Source organism: Halichoerus grypus, chromosome 2 (genome assembly GCF_964656455.1).
Source record: "Halichoerus grypus chromosome 2, mHalGry1.hap1.1, whole genome shotgun sequence".
Classification (NCBI taxonomy): Eukaryota; Metazoa; Chordata; class Mammalia; order Carnivora; family Phocidae; genus Halichoerus; species Halichoerus grypus.
The window spans coordinates 204121292-204144216 of NC_135713.1; the positions used below are offsets into that span (position 1 = coordinate 204121292).

Genomic DNA, 22925 nt, shown 5'->3' on the forward strand with positions numbered 1-22925 from the left:
CCGCCCCTTCTCCTTCACCGCGGCCGGTGGGCGCGCTAGCGACCGCGGCGGAGGCGGAGCGGCGCCGGCGCGGGCGTGGTGACCGTACGCGGCTGCGGGGCGGGCGAGTCCTCCGCTCTCGTCCAGGGGCGTCCTAGAGCGGCCCCCCCGGGGAGGCAACCCCGGAAGACCGTCAAGAAATTGCCCCGGGGGGCGGGGAGGGAGGAAAGCCAGGCGCTCCTGGTAACCCGCCCCTCCCTCGTCACGCGATCGCGCGAGGCGGAAAGAGGGAACCCGAGGCCGCCGCGACACCCCGACAGGTTGGCGAGGAGGTAGGGAAGGGGCGGGACAACGCGGCTGAGGAGGATTGCGCCTGCGCCTTGGGACGTGTCCGTCCCGCCGCTTCCGGGTCCGCCTGTGGAGGCCTCCCGAGGGCTGAAGGTCGTTGGTGGGGGCCGGGGGTGGGGTGGTTTGAACTTCTGGGCCACGCGGCGCTGCTGGGGAGGGTTGTCGTGGGGTTTCCCCAGACCCTCCCAAATTGGAGAAAAAAAGGAGGACGAAAGTCGCCGGGGAAGAGGCCTCCAGTAATCTTTTGTTCAGATAATGGCATCCTTGCTGCCAGAAGCATTGGCTTCGGGGAGCTGGGTGTGGGATTGCGGGCCCTCCTCCCCATTAATGGGGTGGGTGTGGACCAGAATGTGGCCGAGCTGGCCGTTTAGGAGTCTTGGAATCCAGACTTTTTTTGCTTTCACAGTTATCACCACCGTCGTCGTCAAAGTAATAGATGTCCATGTTTAGGAAACCTAGTATCGGAGAATTTGTAATAAAAAGCAAGAGCTCCCCATCCTCAGAGGCAGCCACTTTTAACCAGTTGTGTTTTTAATTCTGATTACATAAAATACATGCTAGCTCTTGTTTTAGTTACCTTTTGACTTAATACTTGATGAAGATAGAGCACACTACACCATCTCCTTTATCTCTCCCTAATATACCTTTATAACTTCAAACAACATACGAATCCACATAAAAAATCCACAGATTTTTTAAAACTGTGCACTTCATACTCTGTTATTTATTGCATCAGTTTTTAGTAACAGTACCGGGAATACGGTAAGGTAAATGAGGCATTCACCTCCGATATAATTTAAGGGAGCACTAATCAAGATTAATAAAGACAAGATCATTATTACTGATTTTTCCTTTTGCCCCAAACTCCAATATATCAGGGCAAGGCACTGTTACTGATTATGTTTTTAATGCCCCCCGGCGTTAAAATACTTAGTTTGGCTGCTGTGTTTGGATTGTCCTCTTGTCAAAAGCCCCCTCCCCAAATACCACAACACAACATCATAAGACGAAGGTGAGGTGATTGCTTACTCAGGTAAGGACAAACACTACTTGGCAAACCTTTGGCAGTGTCTAGGAGAAGGTAAGGCCAGAATTTATTGAGAGTTGGAAATTTAGTCTAAGGCGTGTCTTTCATTTCAGGACTGGGTAAGAACCCCAGTACAACAGGAGAAAATTGGTGGAAACATCAAGGCGAGGGAATTCAGATAACCTCAGAAAGCAAACTGGCTGTTAATGGTTAAACCATTTGCCTGGGCTGGACAGTCAAGAAGAGTTAAAAAAAAAGTGCTAATGAAGGCATAGGACCAGAAAGTTCTGTTAATGTAGGCAGTAAGATGTGGTTTGGGTTCCCTGTGTCCAGTTTGAGTGTGGGGGTAGATGATCTTCATGAATACATTCTATTCAATAAATATTTCATAATGCCCAGACACGGTTTTAGGCACAGGGGATACTGTGAGGAATAATGCCCTCATGGAGCTGATAATCTAGTGGGAGACAGAGGCATTAAAGAAGTAAACAAATCACGCTCTGAAATTCTATTACTTAGTAAACGACAATGAAGAAAATAAATCAAGCTAAGGGGATAGAGGGACTGGGGGTGGTGGAGAATGCTAATTTAGATAGGGTGGACAGGGAAGGCCTTGCTGAGGAGTCGGAGGATGAACTGAGACCTAAATAGGGAAAGAGAACCAGTTATGTGAAGGTCTGGGGAAGACTGCTCAAGTCTGAGGAAGAGCAAGTATGCAGGTCCTGAGAGTGAGCGTGAGCTAGAAGTGTGATGGCAAACGTCAGAGCCGAGAGGTAGGCCAGGTGCAGACCCCATGTGGCACTGTGGGCCGACACAAAGACTTTAAATTTTAATAGGAATTTATAATAGGAAGCCTTTAATTGATTTTCAGTGGGGTTTTGTGACCTGATTTACATTTTTAAATATTAATTGTGGAACTGTTCAAACATGTACAAAGGTAGAAGGAATAATACAATAAACTCCATCTACTTTTCACCCAGGTCCAATAATTATCCACTGTACCTTCACCCAATTCCCCCTCCATGTTAACTTAAAGCAAATCTGATATCATATCCATAAAGACTTTTAGTATGTATCTTTAAACTATTTTTAACACAATCCCAATACCATTATCACAATTGGAAATATTAACAAAAATTTCTTGTGGTCATTACAATCGATATTCAAATGTTTCATAAAAAATTGTCTACAGTTAGTTAGTTCAAATCAGGGTCCAAACAAATTCTGCACATTGCAGTTGGTTGATAAGAATCTTAAGTCTCTTTTAATGTATAGGTTTCCACTGTACAATTTTTTTCTTCAACTTATTTGTTGAAAAAGCTAGGTCAAGCGGCACCTGGGTGGCTTAGGTCTTGATCTCAGGGTCACACCCAGTGTGACCTTAAAAAAAAAGAAAGAAAGAAACAGAAGAAAAAGGTCATTTTTCGCATTGAATTTCCCACAATCTGGATTTTACCATCTCTGTGATGTCTTTGATTTGTTCCTCGGTTTCTGTATTTTCTGTAAGCTGTTGGTTGTATCTAGAGGCATTGTTAGATTCAGACTTGAGGTTCTGGCAGAAAGTACTCCCTGTGGCATAGTTTCCATTTTAAAATATCACTGTGGTGGTTCTGAAGAGAGTGAGCAATAGAAGGAAAATAGAAGGAAAAAATAGAAGGAAAACAGACCAGTTTCAAAGCTAATGAAAGCTTGGACTGTGGAGGGAGTGAAGTGCATAGATTCGATATGAATTTTTTTAAAAGATTTTATTTATTAATTTTTGAGAGCAAGAGTGAGAGCACGCATGAGCGGTGGGTGGGGGGCACAGGGAGAGGCAGACTCCCCGCTGAGCAGGGAGCCCAATGCGGGGCTCAATCTCAGGACCCTGGGATCATGACCTGAGCTGGATCATGACCCGAGCTGAAGGCAGATGCTTAATGACTGAGCTACCCAGGTGCCCCTACAATGAAGATTCTTATCTCCAAGAAAGAAACCCAAAGCTGATAAAAGCTATCATGAACTTAGTTACAGGTATTACTTTTCTGACCTTCAGTCCTACCATAGAAATCTTACCAATTGCTTCGGAAAAAAATGAAAGAAGCAGTCAAATCGGGTCACCATCCTTCCCATCCTTCCTGTACGGTATTTTTCAAATTTCCCAGTCGTTAAAAAAAGAAGCCTGTTTCCCTTGTTCATGCTGTGGATTTTTCTCCCAGCAGTGGATGTTTTGCCTTGGGGAATGGAAAGGGCAAGGCACTACAGTACAGGTTATTACTCAAACGGAAACCTGGCTAAGCCATAAGAAAAGCCAGCCTTGGTACAGCTTCTCAGAAACTTTCTTGCATGTCTGATGGTATATGGATAATGATTTACTGAGCCAGCTGCGCTTAAGGAAATTAACAGAAATGTCTTAATAAACACATAGCAACTTCTGCTTGAAAAAAAAAAATCAGGGGTGGGGCGCCTGGGTGGCTCAGTTGGATGGGCGTCTGGCTCTTGGTTTCAGCTCAGGTCGTAATCTAATGGGTTGTGGGATTGAGCCCTGCATAGGGCTCTGCACTCAGCGGGGAGTCTGCTTGATGATTCTCTCCCTCTGCACTTCACCCCCCCAAAAATAAATAAATCTTTAAAAAATAAATAAAATAAAATAAAATTAAAAACTGGGGTACCTGGCTGGCTCAGTCAGTCAGGTGTCTGCCTTTGGCTCAGGTCATGATCTCAGGGTCCTGGGATTGAACCCTTAAATCAGGCTCCCTGCTCAGCGGGGAGTCTGCTTCTCCCTCTCCCTCTGCCCCTCACCCCACTCCTGCACGCTTTCTCTCTCAAATAAATAATAAATAAATAATAAATAAAATCTTTAAACATAAAGAAATGGATGAATGAATAATCAATGATGGGGCGCCTGTCTGGTTCAGTCAGAAGAGCATGCTACTCTTGATCTCAGGGTTGTGGGTTTGAGCCCCGTGTTGGGCATAGAGATTACTTAAATAAATAAGTAAACTTGAAAAAAAATAAATGAGGTTGAAATTTGCAAAAGCATATACCCCTCCAAAGAGTCAATTCTACTGTATGAATAAAATAAAAAAAATAAATTTAATGACATAGTTATTTATAGCTTAGTTTATAGTATATGTGGTACTTGAGAGTAAAAAAATTTTAAGATTTATTTATTTTAGGGGCACCTGGGTGGCTCAGTCGGTTAAGTGGCTGCCTTAAGCTCGGGTCATGATCCCAGGGTCCTGGGATCGAGCCCCGCGTCAGGCTCCCTGCTCGGCGGGGAGCCTGCTTCTCCTTCTCCCTGCCGCTCGGCCTACTTGTGCTCTCTCTCTCTCTCGAATAAATAAAAACCTTAAAAAAAAAATTAAAAAAAAAAAGATTATTTATTTTAGATGGGGAGGGGGGTGGGGGGAGGGGTAGAGGGAGAGAATCCTCAAGTAGACTCACCACTGAGCACAGAGCCAAATGCAGGGCTCAAGCCTGGGACCCTGAGATCACACATGACCGGAGCAGAAGCCGAGTCAGACGCTTAACCGACTAAGCCATGCAGGTACCCCTAGAAAAATTACTTTTTAAAAAAAGAGTCTTAAGTTTTTACCTTTTTGCTAGATGGGACAGAATTGTCCCCATTATCCCAAAATAGGAACCAATACATTTTTTTCTTCTCTTGGCTGATTTTTGGTTTTGCTTTGTTTTGTTTTTTGCTTCTCTCTCATGCCAAAGATGATTTGGGGGCTCTCTCATTTCTGGGTCCAGGAATGGCTCCGCTCCCTGGTCGCAGGGATATAGAACATCTGCACTTAGGGCAATAGGACTAGGCCTTGGCCATTTGCCCCTGTGCTGTTGTTCTGACTTGAAATGATCCTTGAACATTGACCAGTGACAGTGCTGATGACCTCGTTAGAGGGTACCAACACCTGTTATGCAAGGTTCTAGGTAACATTAAGTTTCTTTTACTTTTTTTTTTTTTTTAATTAAGTAGGCTCTATGCCCAGTGCAGATCCTAATGTGGGGCTTGAACTCACGACCCTGAGATCAAGACCTGGGCTGAGATCAAGAGTCAGACGCTTAACCAGCTGAGCCACCCGGGCGCCCCTAACATTAAGCTTCTGTGCTAAAGCTGTATCATCTGGCTTCTGCAAGGATCTTACTTGGGATGATTTCATTGACATTTCCTGTGTTTCTGTCTCCCTTGGTTTAGCCTGTTAAACAGTTGAAGCCTATCACCTTCAGGGTTCCTTTGTCACTGAATAATTATTCCTGAATCCCCACTTCCCTAACATTTTCTACACGTGGATCCTCATGTTCTGGAGTGTTCTTTCACACATACACAGATGTATGTATTTTATGTACATGCCTGCTCCTTACCTTTTTCCCTGATGGTCTATCTTGGCGATCCTGCCATATGAGTGCATACAATGCCTCATCTTAAAAAGCCTGCCAAGTGTCCTTTGCATTATTATCACATGACTTATTAAACCAATGTTTTCTTTCTCTTTTTAAAATTACTAACAAAACTCATAACCCTAGTCTAACCATGAGAAAAACATCAGAGAAACCCAAACGGAAGGGTGCCACCCTGGCACCCTGGGGTCTTCATTTTTTTTTTTAAATAACCTTTTTATTTTAGAATAGTTTTAGATTTATATTTAAAAAAACAAACCTGTAGGGGCATCTGGGTGGCTCCGTCAGTTGGGCGTCCAACTCTTGATCTCAGCTTGGCTCTTGATCTCAGGGTCATTGGTTCAGGCCCCCCCTGAGCTCTGCGATGGGTGTGGAGCCTACTAAAAAAAAAAAAGACTCACTTTATGTACAATTATGAAAGAATGTCAAAATATATTGGGACATCTGGGTGGCTCAGTTGGTTAAGCGTCTGCCTTCAGCTCAGGTCATGATCCCAAGTCCTGGATCGAGTTCCACATCGGGCTCCTTACTCAGCAGGGAGCCTGCTTCTCTCTCTGCCACTCCCCCTGCTTGTGCTCTCGCTCTCTTTCTCTCTCTCTCTCTCTCTAAATAAATAAAATCTTAAAAAAATATATTAGGTGAAAAAAATCAAAATACAGAACAGCATATATAGTATAGAGGGAAGGGGTTAGGCACCTGTTGGCTTAGTCGGTTAAACATTCCTACTCTTGATTTCGGCTCAGGTCATGATTTCAGGGTCATGAGACTGAGCCCTGAGTCTGGCTGCACGCTGTGTGATGGGTGTGGAGTCTCCTTGAGATTCTCTCCCTCTGTCCCTCCCCCACCCCTGCTCGTGCTCGCTCTCTCTCAAATAAATAAAATCTTAAAAAAAAAAAGAAATTTAGAGTATAGAGGGGAAATAAATATCTTTGTTATTGTTTGCATAATGAAACCCTGGAAGGTTACATAAGAAATAAATAAAAATGATTTTCTTTAAGGGCCAGGGTTGGCAAACTTCAACACAGATCAGATCCAGCTCATTGCATGTTTTTGTAAATAAAGCTTAAGGAGCAAGTCTCACTCGTTTCTGTGTGTATTGTCTGTGACTGTCTTCATACTATTACGGCAACATTGAATAGTTGTGACAGAGATGGTGAGATACTGTCTGTCCTTTTATAGACCCCTCTTCGGGGGGATCGGGGTGGGACTGGATTGCAGAGGGATTGGAGTGGGACGACAGTTCTCCACGTAGGTTTTTTTTTTTTTTAAGATTTACTTATTTATTTGAGAGAGAAAGCGTGCGTATGCATGGGGGGGTGCTCGTGGGGCAGAGGGAGAGAGAGAGAGGTTTCAAGCAGACTCCGTGCAGAGCGAGGAACCTGACACGGGGCTTGATCTCACCCCCCGAGATCACGACCCAAGCCGAAACCCAAGATTCCCACACCCAACAGACTGCATCTCCCAGGTTATATCATTTTGCTTTTTTAAATTAGTGAATGGGGCGCCTGGGTGGCTCAGTCGTTGGGGGTCTGCCTTCGGCTCGGGTTGTGATCCCAGGGTCCTGGGATCAAGCCCCACGTCGGGCTCCTTGCTCAGCTTCTTCCTCTCCCACTCCCCCTGCTTGTCTTCCCTCTCTCGCTGTGTCTCTCTCTGTCAAACAAATAAATAAATAAATAAATAAATTAGTGAATGCATAACCGATCAAAAATTTTTTTGAATATTAAACTACCACTCTTAAATATTAAACTCCCACTCTTAAATATCTTTAAATATTAAAGTGCCACTGGAACTAGCCTATCAGGTGTTGCTGGTCTTGGGTATCTGCTAATCTCAGTCTTGTGGTCTGCTTGGCTTGTCAGGAATCTTCAGAAATCCCGCCCAGCTATTTGAGATGCTGCCCAAACCTGGGATCTATTACTTCCCCTGGGAAGTCAGTGCTGGCCAAGTTCCCAACGGGGGTACACTGAGAACATTCGGCAGGTGAGAGTGGTTTTTTTCATAGGGTGGGGGGATGTTTCAGTGCCTCCCACACTCCCCCGCCAGAAAAAAACAATTAAAATGGTGTTATTATAAGTTTGTCTAGTTTTTTTAAAAAAATTTTTGAAGTTTTATTTATTCAAGTAATTTCTACACCCAACACGGGGCTTAAACTCATGACCCCAAGATCAAGAGTCGCACGCACCCCTGACTGAGCCAGCTGGGCGTCCCTTGTCAACTTATTTTTTAAGTGCTAAAACATTAATATGTTTTCACTGGAAAAAAGGTAGACAATCCATAAAAGTATAAAGAAAGCAAGTGAAAATCACCCGTAATCCCTCTCTCTGGACAGCCGTTGCTAACCTTTTGGTGATTAATTTAGACACGCTTGTGTATGGATGTACATGAATATGTGGATGGGTGTGTGTTCACACCACATATGTATAGTATCCTTAGGGAAATGCAAATTAAAACTACAACGAGGTACTCCTGTATGCCCACTAGAGTGGCTGAATTTAAAAAGACTGTTGATGGGGCACCTGGGTGGCTCAGTCAGTAGAACATGCGACTCTCGATCTCAGGGTTGTGAGTTCAAGCTGCGTGTTGGGTATAGAGATTACTTTAAAAAAATAAAATCGTTAAAAAAAAAAAAGAAACCAGGCCAAAAAAAAATTAGATGTTGTATGGTTCCATTTATGTAAAAGTTTAGAAAATGCAAAAAAAATCTATAGTGAAAAAAAAGCAGGCCAGTTGCCTGCAAGGATTGCCTGGGTGTGGTGTGTTGGAGGAATATGAAAATGCAAGAGGGAACTTTTCAGGGTGATGAAACGATGTGTTCATTATTGATTGTGCAGACAGTTGCTCAAGTGTATAAAATGTCAAATGTCAAAGTGTGTACCTTAAGTATGTATAGTTTATTATATTTCGGTTATACCTAAGTAGAACCAGAGGGGAAAAGCATATGTTACAGAATGTTAAAAAGGAGGAGGGCAAAGACTTGAATAGACACTTCACAAGAGAGGATATACATAACACTTAGCAGTCATACAGAAAGTAAACAATTTTGCATATGCCAAAAAGATATATATATATACACAAATGGATAATAAGCACATGAAAAGATGCTCAACATCATTAGTCACAGGGAAATGCAAATTAAAACCACAACGAGGGCACCTGGGTGGTTCAGTCAGTTAAGCGTCTGCCATTTGGCTCAGGTCATGGTCCCAGGGTCCTAGGATCGAGCCCCGCGTCGGGCTCCCTGCTCGGCGGGGAGTGTGCTTCTCCCTCTGCCTCTGCTACTCCCCCTGCTCATGCTCTCTCTCTCAAGTAAATAAATAAAATCATTTTTTTAAAAGATTTTATTTATTTGACAGAGAGAGACAGCGAGAGAGGGAACACAAACAGGGAGTGGGAGCACAGCGAGTGTGTGTGTTCCCTCTCTCCCTCCTCCGGCGGGAGGCCTGCTTCTCCCTCTCCCACTCCCCCTGCTTGTGTTCCCTCTCTCACTGTGTCTCTCTCTGTCAAATAAATAAAATATTAAAAAATAATAATAATTTCAACAGAGTGCTATTGAACAATAGAAGGAATAAACCACTGATTTATCCAACAGCACAAATGAATCTCGAAACCATCACGCTGAGTGAAAGAAGCTAGACACAAAAGAATACATGCTGTTGTGATCCTATTTATATGAGGTGCTTGAGTAGGAAAATACACCTGTAGGGACCAAAAGCAGATCAGTGGTTGCCTGGCGTGGGAGATGGGGAGATTGACTTCAGAGTAGTGGCACAAGGGAACTTTTGGGGTGATGGAAATGGGCCACATCTTAATCGGGGTGCTGGTTACATCAGTGTATACTTTTGTCAACACTCTCTAAACAGGTGCCTTGGGGCGCCTGGGTGGCTCAGTCGTTAAGCGTCTGCCTTCGGTTCAGGTCATGATCCCAGGGCCCTGGGATCGAGCCCTCCATCGGGCTCCCTGCTCGGCGGGAAGCCTGCTTCTCCCTCTCCCACTCCCCCTGCTTGTGTTCCCTCTCTCGCTGTCTCTCTCTGTCAAATAAATAAATAAAATCTTTAAAAATAAATAAATAAATAAACAGGTGCCTTGTAATGCATGTAATTTATATCTTTACAATGTAGACTGAAAACAATTTTTCTGACTTGTTGCTGCCATTTTTATTTCTCTGATCAGAGGCGCATGGGTATACTGGCCTCCCAGAACCTTTCGAGCTTTCTGTGTTTGTTCTCTTTCTGGACAAAAATGATCACACTTTCCCTGACCTGCAGGCTGTGCCTCTATGATGTGACCCAATCCCGAGTGACGCTGAGAGCTCAGCATGGATCTGACGAGCACCAGATCCTGGTCTGCACTAAGCTGGTGGAGCCGTTCCAAGCCCAGAAGGACTCCCTGTACCTTGTCCTTGGAGAGCTGGAGCACCAGGGTAAGCCGTGGCTTCACATTCCCTTTTCACACTGGGTCCTGGGTGGGGCAGTCTTCGGTTAGGACGGGGCCTGGCTTCTGACCCAACAGGAGTCCCCCGCAGGACTAGCTTCCCTTCCAAAGCAGCCCACAAGTTCAAGGACTCATGGGAAACACATGTGATCGGGCTCAGTGGACCTGCTCTAGGGAAGTGAGAGAAGAGAGAAATCACTAATTTCTGAAGGCCCACCACATGCCAGGCCTGGTACTACACGGTTTGCTTCCATCTTTTTGAATTTGCCCACCAGGTCTTTATTTTTTATTTTTTATTTTTTTATTTTTTTAAATTTTATTATGTTATGTTAGTCACCATACAATACATCATTGGTTTTTGATGTGGTGATCCACGATCCATTGTTTTCCTATAACACCCAGTGCTCCATGCAGTACGTGCCCTCCTCAGTACCCATCACCGGGCTAACCAATCCCCACTCCCATCTCCCCTGCCCACCAGGTCTTTAAACTGAGTCTTATTGTTGCTGTTCCATAGATTAGAAAACTAAGGCAAGGCGAGGATGGGGCTGGAATAACAGGCCAGGAAGTCAGGGTAAGAGAAATAGAAGGGAAGGAATCCCATCAACCTGGGAGAATCTCTCTGGCATCAAGAGTTGAAGGTTGCAGGGCGCCTGGGGGGCTCAGTCGGTGAAGCGTCTGCCTTCGGCTCAGGTCATGATCCCGGGATCCTGAGATCAAGTTCCTGCATCGGGCTCCCTGCTTGGCGGGGAGTCTTCTTCTCCCTCTCCCGCTGCTCCCCCCACCCCACTTGTGCTCTTTCTCTCTCACTGTCTATCTCAAATAGATGAATAAGATCTTAAAAAAAAGAGTTGAAGGTTGCTTTTTAAAACCTAGGTACTTGAATGAATTCTTTGCCTCTCTCTCCTGGCTGTCCCTGTGTCGTCTTCCTTTACATGGTTGGTATCATACTATGTAATGTTGTATCTGGTTATTTAGACTTCATATTGTACCATAAACATTTCCCCATGTTTTTAAAATTTTTGTAGATGTAGTAATGTTTTATGGCTATATAATATTTTATAGATTAGATGTGTATCAATTCACAAGACCATTGCACATTTATATTGTTTCCATTTTTTGCTCTTATAAATATACTGTGCATTTACTGGTTAAAGGAATTATGGTATATTCAGTTAGTAGGATATTGTGCAGTCATTAAAAATGGTGCTGTAAATTTTTATCAGTTGACATGAAGAGATGTTCACAATATTTTTTTTTTTTTTTGAGAAAGAGCGCATGAGAGCGTGAGCAGGGGTGAAGCGGGGAGAGGGGAAGCGGGGAGAGGCAGAAGGAGAGGAGAATCCCAAGCAGTCTCCATGCCTAGCGCAGAGCCCAGTGCAGGGCTCAATCCCATGACTCTGACATCATGACCTGAGCCAAATCAAGAGTCGGATGCTCAACCAACTGAGCCACCCAGGTGCCCTGATGTTCACAATATCTTACTAAGAAAAAGCAGTTTACAATACAATATGTATCATATGATCCCATTTTTTTAAAAGATTTTATTTTTAAGTAATCTCTACACCCAACGTGTGGCTTGAGCTTAAAACCCCAAGATCAAGAGTCGCATGCTCTGTGGACTGAGCCAGCCAGGCACACCTAATATACATTTTTTTATATACATAGAAGTTTGAAAGATTATTCACCAGAATGTTAATAGCAGTTATTTCTGGGTGGTGGGACTGTGGGATTTTTTTGTACTTGTATTAGCATTTTACAATGAAGATGTATTGCTTTTATAGCCAGAGGGGGAAAAACGTTTTAAAAAATGTATCTTTTGGGGCGCCTGGGTGGCTCAGTTGTTAAGCGTCTGCCTTCGGCTCAGTCCTGGGATCGAGTCCCTCACTGGGCTCCCTGCTCAGCAGGAAGCCTGCTTCTCCCTTTCCCTCTCCCACTCCCCCTGCTTGTGTTCCCTCTCTCGCTGTGTCTCTCTCTGTCAAATAAATAAAACCTTTAAAAAAAAAAATTGTGTCTTTTGGGGCGCCTGGGTGGCTCAGTTGGTTAAGTGTCTGACTCTTGATCTCAACTCAGGTCTTGATCTCAGGGTCGTGAGTTCAAGCCCTGCATTGGGCTCCATGCTGGGCATGGAGCCTACTTAAAAAAAAATAAGTAAAAAATAAAAAAAAACTGTATACCTCAATATATATTAAAAATGCTACAGTTAATATCCTCATGCACTGTCTTTGTCCATTTTCTGATTCTTTTTTTTGTTTTTTTAAGATTTTATTTATTTATTTGACAGAGAAAGACATAGCAAGAGAGGGGAACACAAGCAGAGGGAGTGGGAGAGGGAGAAGCAGGCTTCCCATGGAGCAGGGAGCCCGATGTGGGGCTCGATCCCAGGACCCTGCAATCATGACCTGAGCCGAAGGCAGACGCTTAACGACTGAGCCACCCAGGCACCCCATTCACTAATTTAAAAAAGCAAAATGATATAACCTGGGAGATGCAGTCTGTTGGGTGTGGGAATCTTGGGTTTCGGCTTGGGTCGTGATCTCAGGGGGTGAGATCAAGCCCCGTGTCAGGTTCCTCGCTCTGCACGGAGTCTGCTTGAAACCTCTCTCAAAGTAAGATACTTTGAGATTTCTCAACTTGAGCAAAGAACTGTTCTCTCCAGGCCTTGGCAAAAAAAACCCTTGCTGTTTGGGGAATGTAAAAGTTGTTTTCCTAATCTCCTCTTCTGTAATTTTTGTCTTTTAACTCTCCTGTTTACTATGAAAAGAAAACTGTGAAGTGTTCTTTCTTCAGGATAGTTTCCTAAAAGTAGAATTGCTCTATTGAAGGATGCAAACATTTGTTTCTTACCTTATAACACCAACTTCCTTCCTAAAAGTCATGGTGGTTTTTAACTCTGGATGAAATGTGCTAGAAAAAATGTTATTAGATAGTGCTTACTTTAATTATCTTTGATTTAATAAAAGTTAATCTTTATTCAGGCTTAAGCCTTTGAGCTAGCTCGCAGAATTCCTGCCCTCTTATTGATTTGAGAGAGGCATCAGGAGTGAGGGTGGGAATGGGTACAAAGGGCCTTTGCACAAATGATTTCCACTTTGACTATAGCCTCGGTCACCTGAGGCTTTCTCCTGTACCCCAGCCCTGCAGTGCATCCTTGGAGCTCCCGGGAGCCCACAGCCCAGTGTCCAGGATGCTAAGGCCCAACTGCAAATACAGATACAAATATTTTGCTGGTGTCTTTTGGTGCAAATCTGACATCATTTCATTTCCCCGTAAACACCTCATATGCCTCTACCACTACCACCGTCATCCCCAACTGTCCCTTGATATAATCTAATACCTTGTCCATGTTCACTCCCTTCCCCTCCATGGCTTTTTAAAATTGGTTAGTTCCGATCAGGATCCAAAGTCCATTTATTGCATTTGGCTTACGTACCCCAAGTCTCTGTAAGAGTTCTGTCCTTTTTTTTTTTTTTAATGCCATTTATTAGAGAGCTCGGGTCTGGAATTGGCTGATTGCTTCCTCCTGGTTGCATTAAACTTTCTTTGCCCTGCCTTTTTCTGAATGGATTGTAGTTCAGGGACGGCTCACAGTGGGTGAGGAAATGTTCTTGAGAGAAGAATCACAGTGCATAAATGCAGGAAATGTCGAAAGGCACTTCTTTAAAAGTCCTGATAAAATAATGAATCCAGGCAAGGATCGTTAACACTGGCTGCTCCCGTCGGTCCACGAAAGGTCCACGAAAGGTCCACGAAAGCACGGCAGGAACGCCGCACAGCAGGGATCAGCCAGGAACACCTGGGCCTCCCCCAAAGGCCCCGCTGTAGAAGCGGATGGATCGGCCCCGACGCACCTGGAAGGCGCAGGCGGCAAGCAACACTCTCAGGTGTCCTTGCCCCCGCCCCCCAAACCTGAACCTGAATGATCAAGCCTCGGGTCAGGCAGCATTCTCCCGGGGCTCTGGCTACTTGACTGCTTCTCATTATTTTCATCACAATCTGTGTGTTTTTTTTTTTCTTTTTTTTTTTAAAGATTTTATTTATTTATTTGAGAGAGAGAATGAGACAGAGCACATGAGAGGGGGGAGGGTCAGAGGGAGAAACAGACTCCCCGCTGAGCAGGGAGCCCGATGCAGGACTCGATCCTGGGTCTCCAGGATCATGACCTGAGCCGAAGGCAGTCGCTTAACCAACTGAGCCACCCAGGCACCCAGTGTGTTTTTTTTTTCTTAAGAAAAAACTTCCCCCTAAATTTCTAATTTCTCAGTAAGACGTGCTCATCGTTTGAAACTGACACACGGAAGTAAAGAGCCCTGAGGAGGAAGGGCCAGAGTGTGGGCTGAGGGTGGAGGTGGCTGCTGATCCCTGGTCTGCAACGTTCCTGCCTGGCTGCTTTCAAACCTCTATGTGTCTGGTCCCGGTCAGGTCCTAAGTCCAGGGGGGCACAAACATCGACTAGACACAGATCTATCAGGTGGCAAGGTTAGCAGCTCTAAGGACAGACAAGAGGCCTCCTAAAGTCACCTTTCTGGGGCACCTGGCCGGCTCAGTCGTAAGAGCACATGATTCTTGATCTCGGGGTCGTGCATTCGAGCCCCACATTGGGTGTAGAGATTAAATAAATAAAACTTAAAAAGAAAAATAAAGTCACCTTCCCGAAATTTGTGCACACAGCGAGCCGAGGAGACCAAAAAGGTGAAGAAATGCCTGCCAGAAACCCACTGGCTCTGACAGGTTCTTGGAGCACCATCCAACAGCCTGAGGGCTCCCTCCCAGGGTGGGGGTGTTGGGACACAGCCTTTCCTAGGAGTCCCTAGGAGAATTCCCAGGCTGTAGGTGACCTTGCCTACAGCGAGAGGCCGCCCTTGAGCCCTCGCCATAAATCCTACCCGTCTGGTTTTCTTCTAGCTGGTCCCTGCCCTTACAAGCCTTCCTGTTGTGTCTTCTGGAACCTTCGCTCCTCCCTGAAAGGCTTTTTATGCCCTTGTCTGCCTGAAACCTGGCTCTTTCCCAGGACCGCAGCTCCCCTCCCATCCCCATGTAGAGCCTGGTCAGCCTTCCCGGTCACACACGCCGCAGGGCCCAGAGGTGGGGCCAGCAGCCTGCTAGCCGCTCGGGTTTGCTGTTCACACCTTTGTTCTTCTCTGCGGCCAACCGGTTCTGCCCCACTTCTGCCTCCCACAGCCACGGCCATGCCTGTGCCACCTGGGACTGCAGCCCTGACTCCTGGTACCTCCCTGCTCTTCAGCCCCATAGGACCTGTGCACTTCGGGCTCCTTTTTCTCCTGCCTTCTCTCCTGTTCACTTTCCTCTGCTCCAGCCGGGCCTCGCTGCCATGGCAACCCGTTTCCTGGTGGAAGTTTCCGGCCCTTGCCTTCCATCACCACTGCCTGCACCAGGGCCTTGTGCGCGTCCCGGTCCACCCCCTCCCACCGTGCGGCACTCGCCTGTCACAGGAGACCCCTACTTCATCACCTCCTCGCCCCTTTCAGTAGACTGCCTCACCTCCTAAGTCCCAGGTCCAACAGAGGCTGCAGCAAGAGCCCCTCCTAAAATTACCCGTGTCCACACGCACCAGTGGCCCCTTTCTTCCCGTCTGGGAGGAGGAAGGGCCCATCTTCCCTGCGGCGTGACTCATGGCTGTCCTCCCACGGGGACTTTGCCCTCTCAACTGAGTCCTTAACCTGTTACCCCTGCCTCTTCCCTCTCAGCGTATAAATCACTCAAGCTTCTTCTATATTAAAATAATAACAGTGTCATCATCTTCTGCTCTGTGTCCCTACCTCGCTGTGACCCTCCTTCCCTGCTTGGACAGACATCCTAAAAGGTCTGTTCTTTCCATCACCCCTTCCCTCTCTCCTACCCATGCCTCCACCCACTGCATTCCCACTGCCCTTGGCATTCAGTCTCTCTGTTGCTCTGGATTCGTTAAGCTTGAAAAAAATTCCCCTAAAGGACTCTCTAGCCATCTTGTCTGTAGACTCTCTTCTCCCCTCCCTGCAGTTATTTCTTCAAACGCTGTTCTTGTATCCCAGTTACAAGGACCTGCAGATGGACTGACAGAATTGCCCAGTTTGGGCGCCTGGGTGGCTCAGTTGGTTAAGTGACTGCCTTCGGCTCAGGTCATGATCCTGGAGTCCCGGGATCGAGTCCCGCATCGGGCTCCCTGCTCAGCAGGGAGTCTGCTTCTCCCTCTGACCCTCCCCCCTCTCATGCTCTCTCTATCTCATTCTCTCTCTCAAATAAATAAATAAAATCTTTAAAAAAAAAAAAAAAGAATTTCCCAGTTTGTCCCTTGTGATAATCATATTTCTTAAGGTCACTTCCATGTTTAATAATATTTTTCATTCACAGGGAGAAACAACATGTTCCTCAATATAAATCTAGGAGGGCGGGTTTCCCCAGGCTGATGGGAGGAAAGAGCTGATAGGCATCATGTAAGGAAAGTTCTGTGCAGGGTGCCTGGGTGGCTTAGTCAGTTAAGCATCTGCCTCTTGGTTTCGGCTCAGGTCATGATCTCGCGGTCATGAAATTGAGCCCCATGCCAGGGTCAAGCCCCACATTGGGTGTAGAGCCTACTTAAAAAAAGAAAGAGAGAGAGAGTAGGAGGGAGGGAGGGAGGTAGGAAGAAAAGGAAGGAAGGAAAGGAAAGGAAAGGAAGGAAAAGAAACAAGGAAAAGAAGAAAGAAAGTGGTCTAGACTAGGAGGAAGGCAAGGCATGATCTATGTAACCAGAGAGCCTGTATCTCAAAACCGCATCAAAGGAAACAGGATGTCCTAGAACACTGATTATGTTTGTTGACGTGACCAGAGAGCATAAAGAACATGGATGAAAAAAATTAAAAAAACGGGGCTCCTGGGTGGCTCAGTTGGTCGAGCATCTAACTCTTGATCTCGGGGTTGTTCTCTCAACCCACATGGAGCCTACTTAAAAAAACAACAAAAAAACAAAAAACCTGTTAGGGCAGGCCCAGATGTCTCTCCCGCTTGATGTCACCTGCACGTTGACAGATCTTTCCATCAGGTCAACACAGCAATGTGCTAGAAGCACATCCCAGCCCCTCGTCCAGGGTGGGATGACTTACCTCTACAAGGCCAAACTCTCCCCTTGGATTTACTAATTATGGGGTTCTCTTTGCCCCAATTTTCAATGCCAGTGGGGCCCAGTATGCCAAGGAGGCCCTTCCCTTAGTACAAATGGAGAACTGGGATGGTGATTGTGACCCCTCCTCAACCCTGGGCACTTGGGGCAGGGAAGGTGGCGGGAATTAAGATGACAAAGGACGGATGTTAGACGGGACATCTATCTGGCCCTTCCTCCATGGAAAAGTGGGATTTTCAGGCTCTCCCCTAAGCTCCAGACACGTGTGGGGATAGTGTGCGGCAGGCCCACCGTTCTGAAGCCCAAGTAGAGAAAGATTACCAGTATCCGAATGCCATCCTTCAAACTCATCCTGAGAGTGAGTCCGGGGGAAACAGCTGGAATGCGTCTGAGGTGCGTTGCTGACACGGGGGTCAGTCACTGCTAGTGCCTCGTGCTTGTGACTTTCAGATGGAGGCTCCGTGGTGAAGGCCCGGGTGCTGACCTGTGTGGAAGGAATGAATCTCCCCTTGTTGGAACAAGCCGTCCGGGAGCAGAGGAGGTACCAGCGAGAGAGGGACAACGGCCAGGAGCAAATGGCAATTCCTGGCAACTGTCCCCCCCAGCCTGCTCCTGAGGCCAAGCCCACTGGAGATGCCTGAGCAGAGAAGATGCAGGACCTTCCCCAGAGTGACAGCCTTTTTCTGGAGCTGGACCGAAGTGGAGGGGTTGCTAATTTGGATTGTTCTGGACACCTCCCCCCCCCCCCCCGCTAGGAGCCTGCTGGAGGCTGAGCTGTGGGGTGCTGGGACCTGAGCCTCGAGGGGGAGTATGGAGGGTTCTGGAAGGTCCTCATGAATAAAGGCCCCAGTGGGGGAGACCTTGCGTTGTGTGCACGTGGTGCAGCGCCGGAGGGGGCCAGGAGGGGGAGCCGCGGAGCAGGCAGCCTGCCGGCAGTGAGGCCCCAGGAGCACAGGGTTTCTGGTGAATTCTGGGCTGGGGTTTGTGGGAGGGGTGTTAGGGGCCCCCAGGGCCGGGCTGGTGGGCTCAGGATGCAGGGGGGCTGCCCCCACCGAAGTTCTGCCCTCAGAGGAGGCCGAGCGTCCCAGACAGTTGGGGCCCAGCCCCTCACCGTGGCCGTGCGGCCTAGGGCAGGAGTGTGGCTCCAGAAACCCTTCCCAACCCCTGACTTCTGCCCTGGGGCTGACTCCAGCCCCCCCAGGCTGCCCTTCCGGGTAGCCTTCACCCCCCAGAGCCTGGGCCGAGGCAGGGGCTCTGCTGAGAAGTTTGGGCCCTCCTGCGCTCCGTAGCTGGGGCACCTTCCTGCCTGGGCCGGGCGGGCTCCGGGGTTGGGGGGGCGCAGAGGCGGGCCTGGGCCCGGGGGGGGGGGGGCGCTGGGCAGGGTGTTCTGTGGGGGCCGGAGGGGCGGCGGGGGTGCTGGGTGTGGCGGTGAATGCCCCAGGCGCCCTCTGTTTCCTGGGCAGCTCTGCGGCTATGGATGTGTTCCAGAAGGTGGAGAAGATCGGAGAGGGCACCTATGGGGTGGTGTATAAGGCCAAGAACAAGGAGACAGGGCAGCTCGTGGCCCTCAAGAAGATCAGGCTGGATCTGTGAGTGCCGCCGCGGCCCCCGAGACACCCCGCCCCGGGGGCGGCCCCTGCCCCTCACCCCCATGTCTGAGGGCGCCCGGGCGGCCCTCACGTCCGCATTCCGGCCACGCTTTGCCCAGGGCCCTTGGTGGTGTCAGGAGGTGCTGGGGAGCACAGTGCCCCGTCGCTGGGGGGCCAGGCCGTTCTTAGGAACACGGACCTCACGGGTGCCTCCCCCGGGGCAGACGCACCCCTCCCGGGTCGCTGCCGCCACTGCTGTCCGCTCCTTCCCTGCAGGGAAACCGAGGGAGTCCCAAGCACGGCCATCAGGGAGATCTCCCTGCTCAAAGAGCTTAAGCACCCCAACATCGTCAGGTGAGCTGGGGAAGGACGTGGGGAAGCGGGGCCTGTCGCGGTCCCGCTGGGAGCCGCGTGCTGACTGGTGTCCCCCCGGCCAGGCTGCTGGACGTGGTGCACAGTGAGAGGAAGCTTTACCTGGTGTTTGAGTTCCTCAGCCAGGACCTGAAGAAGTACATGGACTCGGCCGCAGCCTCCGAGCTGCCCCTGCGCCTGGTCAAGGTAGCGCGGGAAGGAAGGACGGGGAAGGAAGGACGGGGAAGGACGGGGAAGGCGGGGAAGGAAGGATGGGGAAGGACGGGGAAGGAAGGACGGGGAAGGACGGGGAAGGATGGGGAAGGAAGGACGGGGAAGGACGGGGAAGGATGGGGAAGGAAGGACGGGGAAGGACGGGGAAGGTGGGGAAGGAAGGACGGGGAAGGAAGGACGGGGAAGGACGGGGAAGGAAGGGGAAGGAAGGACGGGGAAGGCGGGGAAGGAAGGACGGGGAAGGACGGGGAAGGTGGGGAAGGAAGGACGGGGAAGGAAGGACGGGGAAGGAAGGACGGGGAAGGAAGGGGAAGGAAGGACGGGGAAGGACGGGGAAGGAAGGACGGGGAAGGATGGGGAAGGAAGGGGAAGGAAGGACGGGGAAGGCGGGGAAGGAAGGACGGGGAAGGACGGGGAAGGACGGGGAAGGTGGGGAAGGAAGGACGGGGAAGGAAGGACGGGGAAGGAAGGACGGGGAAGGACGGGGAAGGACGGGGAAGGCGGGGAAGGACGGGGAAGGCGGGGAAGGACGGGGAAGGAAGGACGGGGAAGGACGGGGAAGGAAGGACGGGGAAGGCGGGGAAGGACGGGAAGGCCCCGCTCGGCCAGCGCGGCTTCCGCTCAACCAGCTCCTCCTTGCGCTTCTCCTCGGCAGAGCTACCTCTACCAGCTGCTGCAGGGGGTGAATTTCTGCCACTCTCATCGGGTCATCCACCGCGACCTGAAGCCCCAGAATCTGCTCATCAACGAGTTGGGTGCCATCAAGCTGGCTGACTTCGGGCTGGCTCGAGCCTTTGGGGTGCCCCTACGCACCTACACCCACGAGGTACTGCGGCACAAAGGGGAGGAGGAGGCCGCTGAAGGGCTAGCCCCTGAGCGCTCAGCCACCCGGAATGACGGTTTTCTTGCCCCCGCAGGTGGTGACACTCTGGTATCGTGCCCCTGAGATCCTCTTGGGCAGCAAGTTCTATTCCACAGCTGTGGATGTCTGGAGCATTGGTTGCATCTTTGCCGAGATGGTAGAGGGAGGGACAAACATGGCCACGGAGGCCAGGGCCACGGGCAGGGTCCTGCTGGGGTGCGAGTGGGACTCTGATTCTCCTGTTGGAGGTGGATTCGGGGCTGTTTGGGACGGGCTACGGGACTAAGGAAGCGAACCTTATTCCAGAAAAGGCCGGGATTCTTAGCACAGCCCTGGGAAGGATAGCTTATCTGGGATTGGATTCTGGAGGACAAGGGAGTGGGTCCCACACCTCCTCTTCCTCATTTCAGGTGACCCGCAGAGCCCTGTTTCCTGGCGACTCTGAGATTGACCAGCTCTTCCGAATCTTTCGGACCCTGGGGACACCCAGTGAAGCCACGTGGCCAGGGGTCACCCAGCTGCCTGACTATAAGGGCAGTTTCCCCAAGTGGACCAGGAAGGGGCTGGAGGAGATCGTGCCCAGTCTGGAACCAGAGGGCAAGGACCTGCTCATGGTAGGCGGGTGGGAGGCAGCAGAGGGCAAGACATGCTGCTGCGGCCACCGGAAGTGCCTCCTTGTCAGCCAGCCCCTTGTGTCACCCTAGCTCCTCCTAAGTCCAGCTGGTCTCTTTTCTGACCCCTGAACACAACTAGTTTGTCTCTGTCCCTGTGCATCTTGATTATTCAGCCTGGAGGCCCTTCCCCTGTTAAGTCCAGCATTCATGTTTCCTTTTAAAACTACTTTCTTCTGGTTAGTTCTGTTTTTATGCTGTGATGAAGAGCAGGGAGCCCGACACAAGGCTCGATCCCAGGACCCTGGGATCATGGCCTGAGCCGAAGGCAGACGCTTAACTGAGTCACCCAGGCGCCCCACTTACCGTTTTTCTGTAAGCTTTCGCAGGCAGGGAGCATGCCTCCCTCCACAATAGTTGCTCTTCACATGAGGCTGTTCCCTGCTGTCTGGGCCCCTGCCACAGTCTGAGCTCACCTGTCCCGTTGCACCATCCTGCCCCATTGGGCTGGCCCAGGCCAGACTGCCCAGAAGGCCTCAGGCAGGCCACCCATTGCCCACAAAGACTCGGAGCCACATCTGTCTCTAATCTGGTGTTGGGCCAGAAGAAGGCAGGGCAGTATTTTCATCTTCCCAGACACCTGTGAATGTCTACCAACCCAAGGCCAGCAGGATGGCGTATGCCTCCAGCCAAGGCTCTTAGCTCTCCGTCCTGGCTACTCCCGGGCAAGGGGTCCTTCCACAGCCTAGCTGGGGCTTAGGGACTCTGAGTTCCTGCCCCACCCTCAAGTAGGCTCCCGAGACAGGTTTGGCCCTCTCCTTCCTGATACACGGAGAGACGTCTGTCTCAGCCAGAAGTAGGCAGAGGCCTGGGAACCTCAGGTAGGAAGAGGACAGACGGACCCAGCCTCTAGGCTGCAGGAGATGGGGATGACTTCCCAGGCCGGCCTAGAACTAGTTCTTTGTCCCCAGATTCCGGGAGCTGCCAGAACTGGCTCGGGAGCCGGGAGATAGTGGTTACACACGGTTCTGGTTTGAAGGCAGATGCTCTGGAGCTTGGGGCCCGCCCCCTGGGGCCTGGAGGGTAACTCCTCTTCGGGCCTGGCCGCACCAAGGCTCAGTCTCTTTCCTCCTCCTTCCTCCACAGCAACTCTTGCAGTACGACCCCAGCCGGCGGATCTCAGCCAAGGCTGCCCTTGTGCATCCATACTTCTCGTCCACGGAGACCTCCCCGGCCCCCCACCAGTGCGTGCTGGAGCGGTTCTGCCGCTGAGAAGGCCGGGGCTTCCCAGCCTCTCTCCAGCCTCCCCACGCACTTCCCAAGAAAGCGTATCTGGGAGAGAGCAAAGCTCTGAGGAATCTGGCCTCAGCAGCCAAGGGGGCTGAGTTTGGGTTAGTTCTGCCCCCACGTTAGCAAGTTCTCGTGTTGTTGGTTGGGTTTGACGATGCCGTTTCGAGATGGGGGCATGGAAGCTCCATGCACCAGGGGGAAGGGGGTATGTTAGAGACTGCATCCCCTGGCTCTGGAACAAGTCGCCGGGGAGAGCTCGAAGCCGGCCCCACCTGGCCGCAAGGCGGAGCCAGACAACCCCCCCTCCGGAAAGGGTGCCCCCTGCTGGTCTTTATGGCTTTAAAATGTTTTTTGGGGAAGAGTTGCATTCCAGCGAAGAGTCCAAGTTAAACAGGAAGCGGGGGCAAGGGAGAGAGAGGACATTTTCCTGATCCCAGGGTGGGTGAGGGTGTGTGTGGTGGTTCTGGGTTGTTGCCTCGTACTTAGGAAATGCTTATGTTCGTTCGCCCCTGGTTTTAAGAACAGGAAATAAAAGTGATGTATTCCTGAGTTTGCCAGTGTTTTTCTCCTCAAGGGGTTACCAGGGACTTGCTGACAAGGGGGAGGTGGACAGAGAGGGCTGGAGACAGTTCCTGGCCCGAACCGAGAGACCCAGAACAGAGGTGGTGGGGAGGGGCTGTTCATGATCTTTCCGTGACCTGCCAACACACCCCTCCCAGAGTCA

General features: G+C 49.6%; 1 protein-coding gene and 1 long non-coding RNA gene across 5 annotated transcripts; one reads left to right on the plus strand and one right to left on the minus strand.

The window, feature by feature from the left end:
• The first annotated feature begins 71 nt into the window (after positions 1-71).
• Positions 72-22750, plus strand: LOC118533338 (cyclin-dependent kinase 3). 4 transcript variants are annotated; one of them, XM_078066115.1, is made up of 8 exons: positions 17716-17805; positions 18728-18853; positions 19130-19207; positions 19291-19411; positions 20094-20264; positions 20356-20457; positions 20711-20914; positions 22058-22750. In XM_078066115.1, the coding sequence occupies exons 1-8, from the start codon at positions 17762-17764 to the stop codon at positions 22181-22183; spliced, it is 972 nt and encodes a 323-aa protein (XP_077922241.1). In that variant the 5' UTR covers positions 17716-17761; the 3' UTR covers positions 22184-22750. The 4 variants fall into 4 exon arrangements, with proteins under 4 accessions (XP_077922243.1, XP_077922242.1, XP_077922244.1 ...); XM_078066117.1 differs by lacking the exons at positions 18728-18853; positions 19130-19207; positions 19291-19411; ... (2 more) ...; positions 20711-20914; positions 22058-22750 and adding exons at positions 72-299; positions 7594-7714; positions 10000-10154 and having other exon boundaries at positions 17715-18128; XM_078066116.1 differs by lacking the exons at positions 18728-18853; positions 19130-19207; positions 19291-19411; ... (2 more) ...; positions 20711-20914; positions 22058-22750 and adding exons at positions 73-311; positions 7594-7714; positions 10000-10154 and having other exon boundaries at positions 17715-18128.
• LOC118533340 (uncharacterized) lies at positions 2194-6238 on the minus strand. The gene is made up of 2 exons (XR_004916189.2): positions 5994-6238; positions 2194-2964 (listed from the first exon to the last, which is right to left on the minus strand). It is a non-coding gene; the product is annotated as an uncharacterized LOC118533340 (long non-coding RNA).
• Positions 22751-22925: the final 175 nt, after the last annotated feature.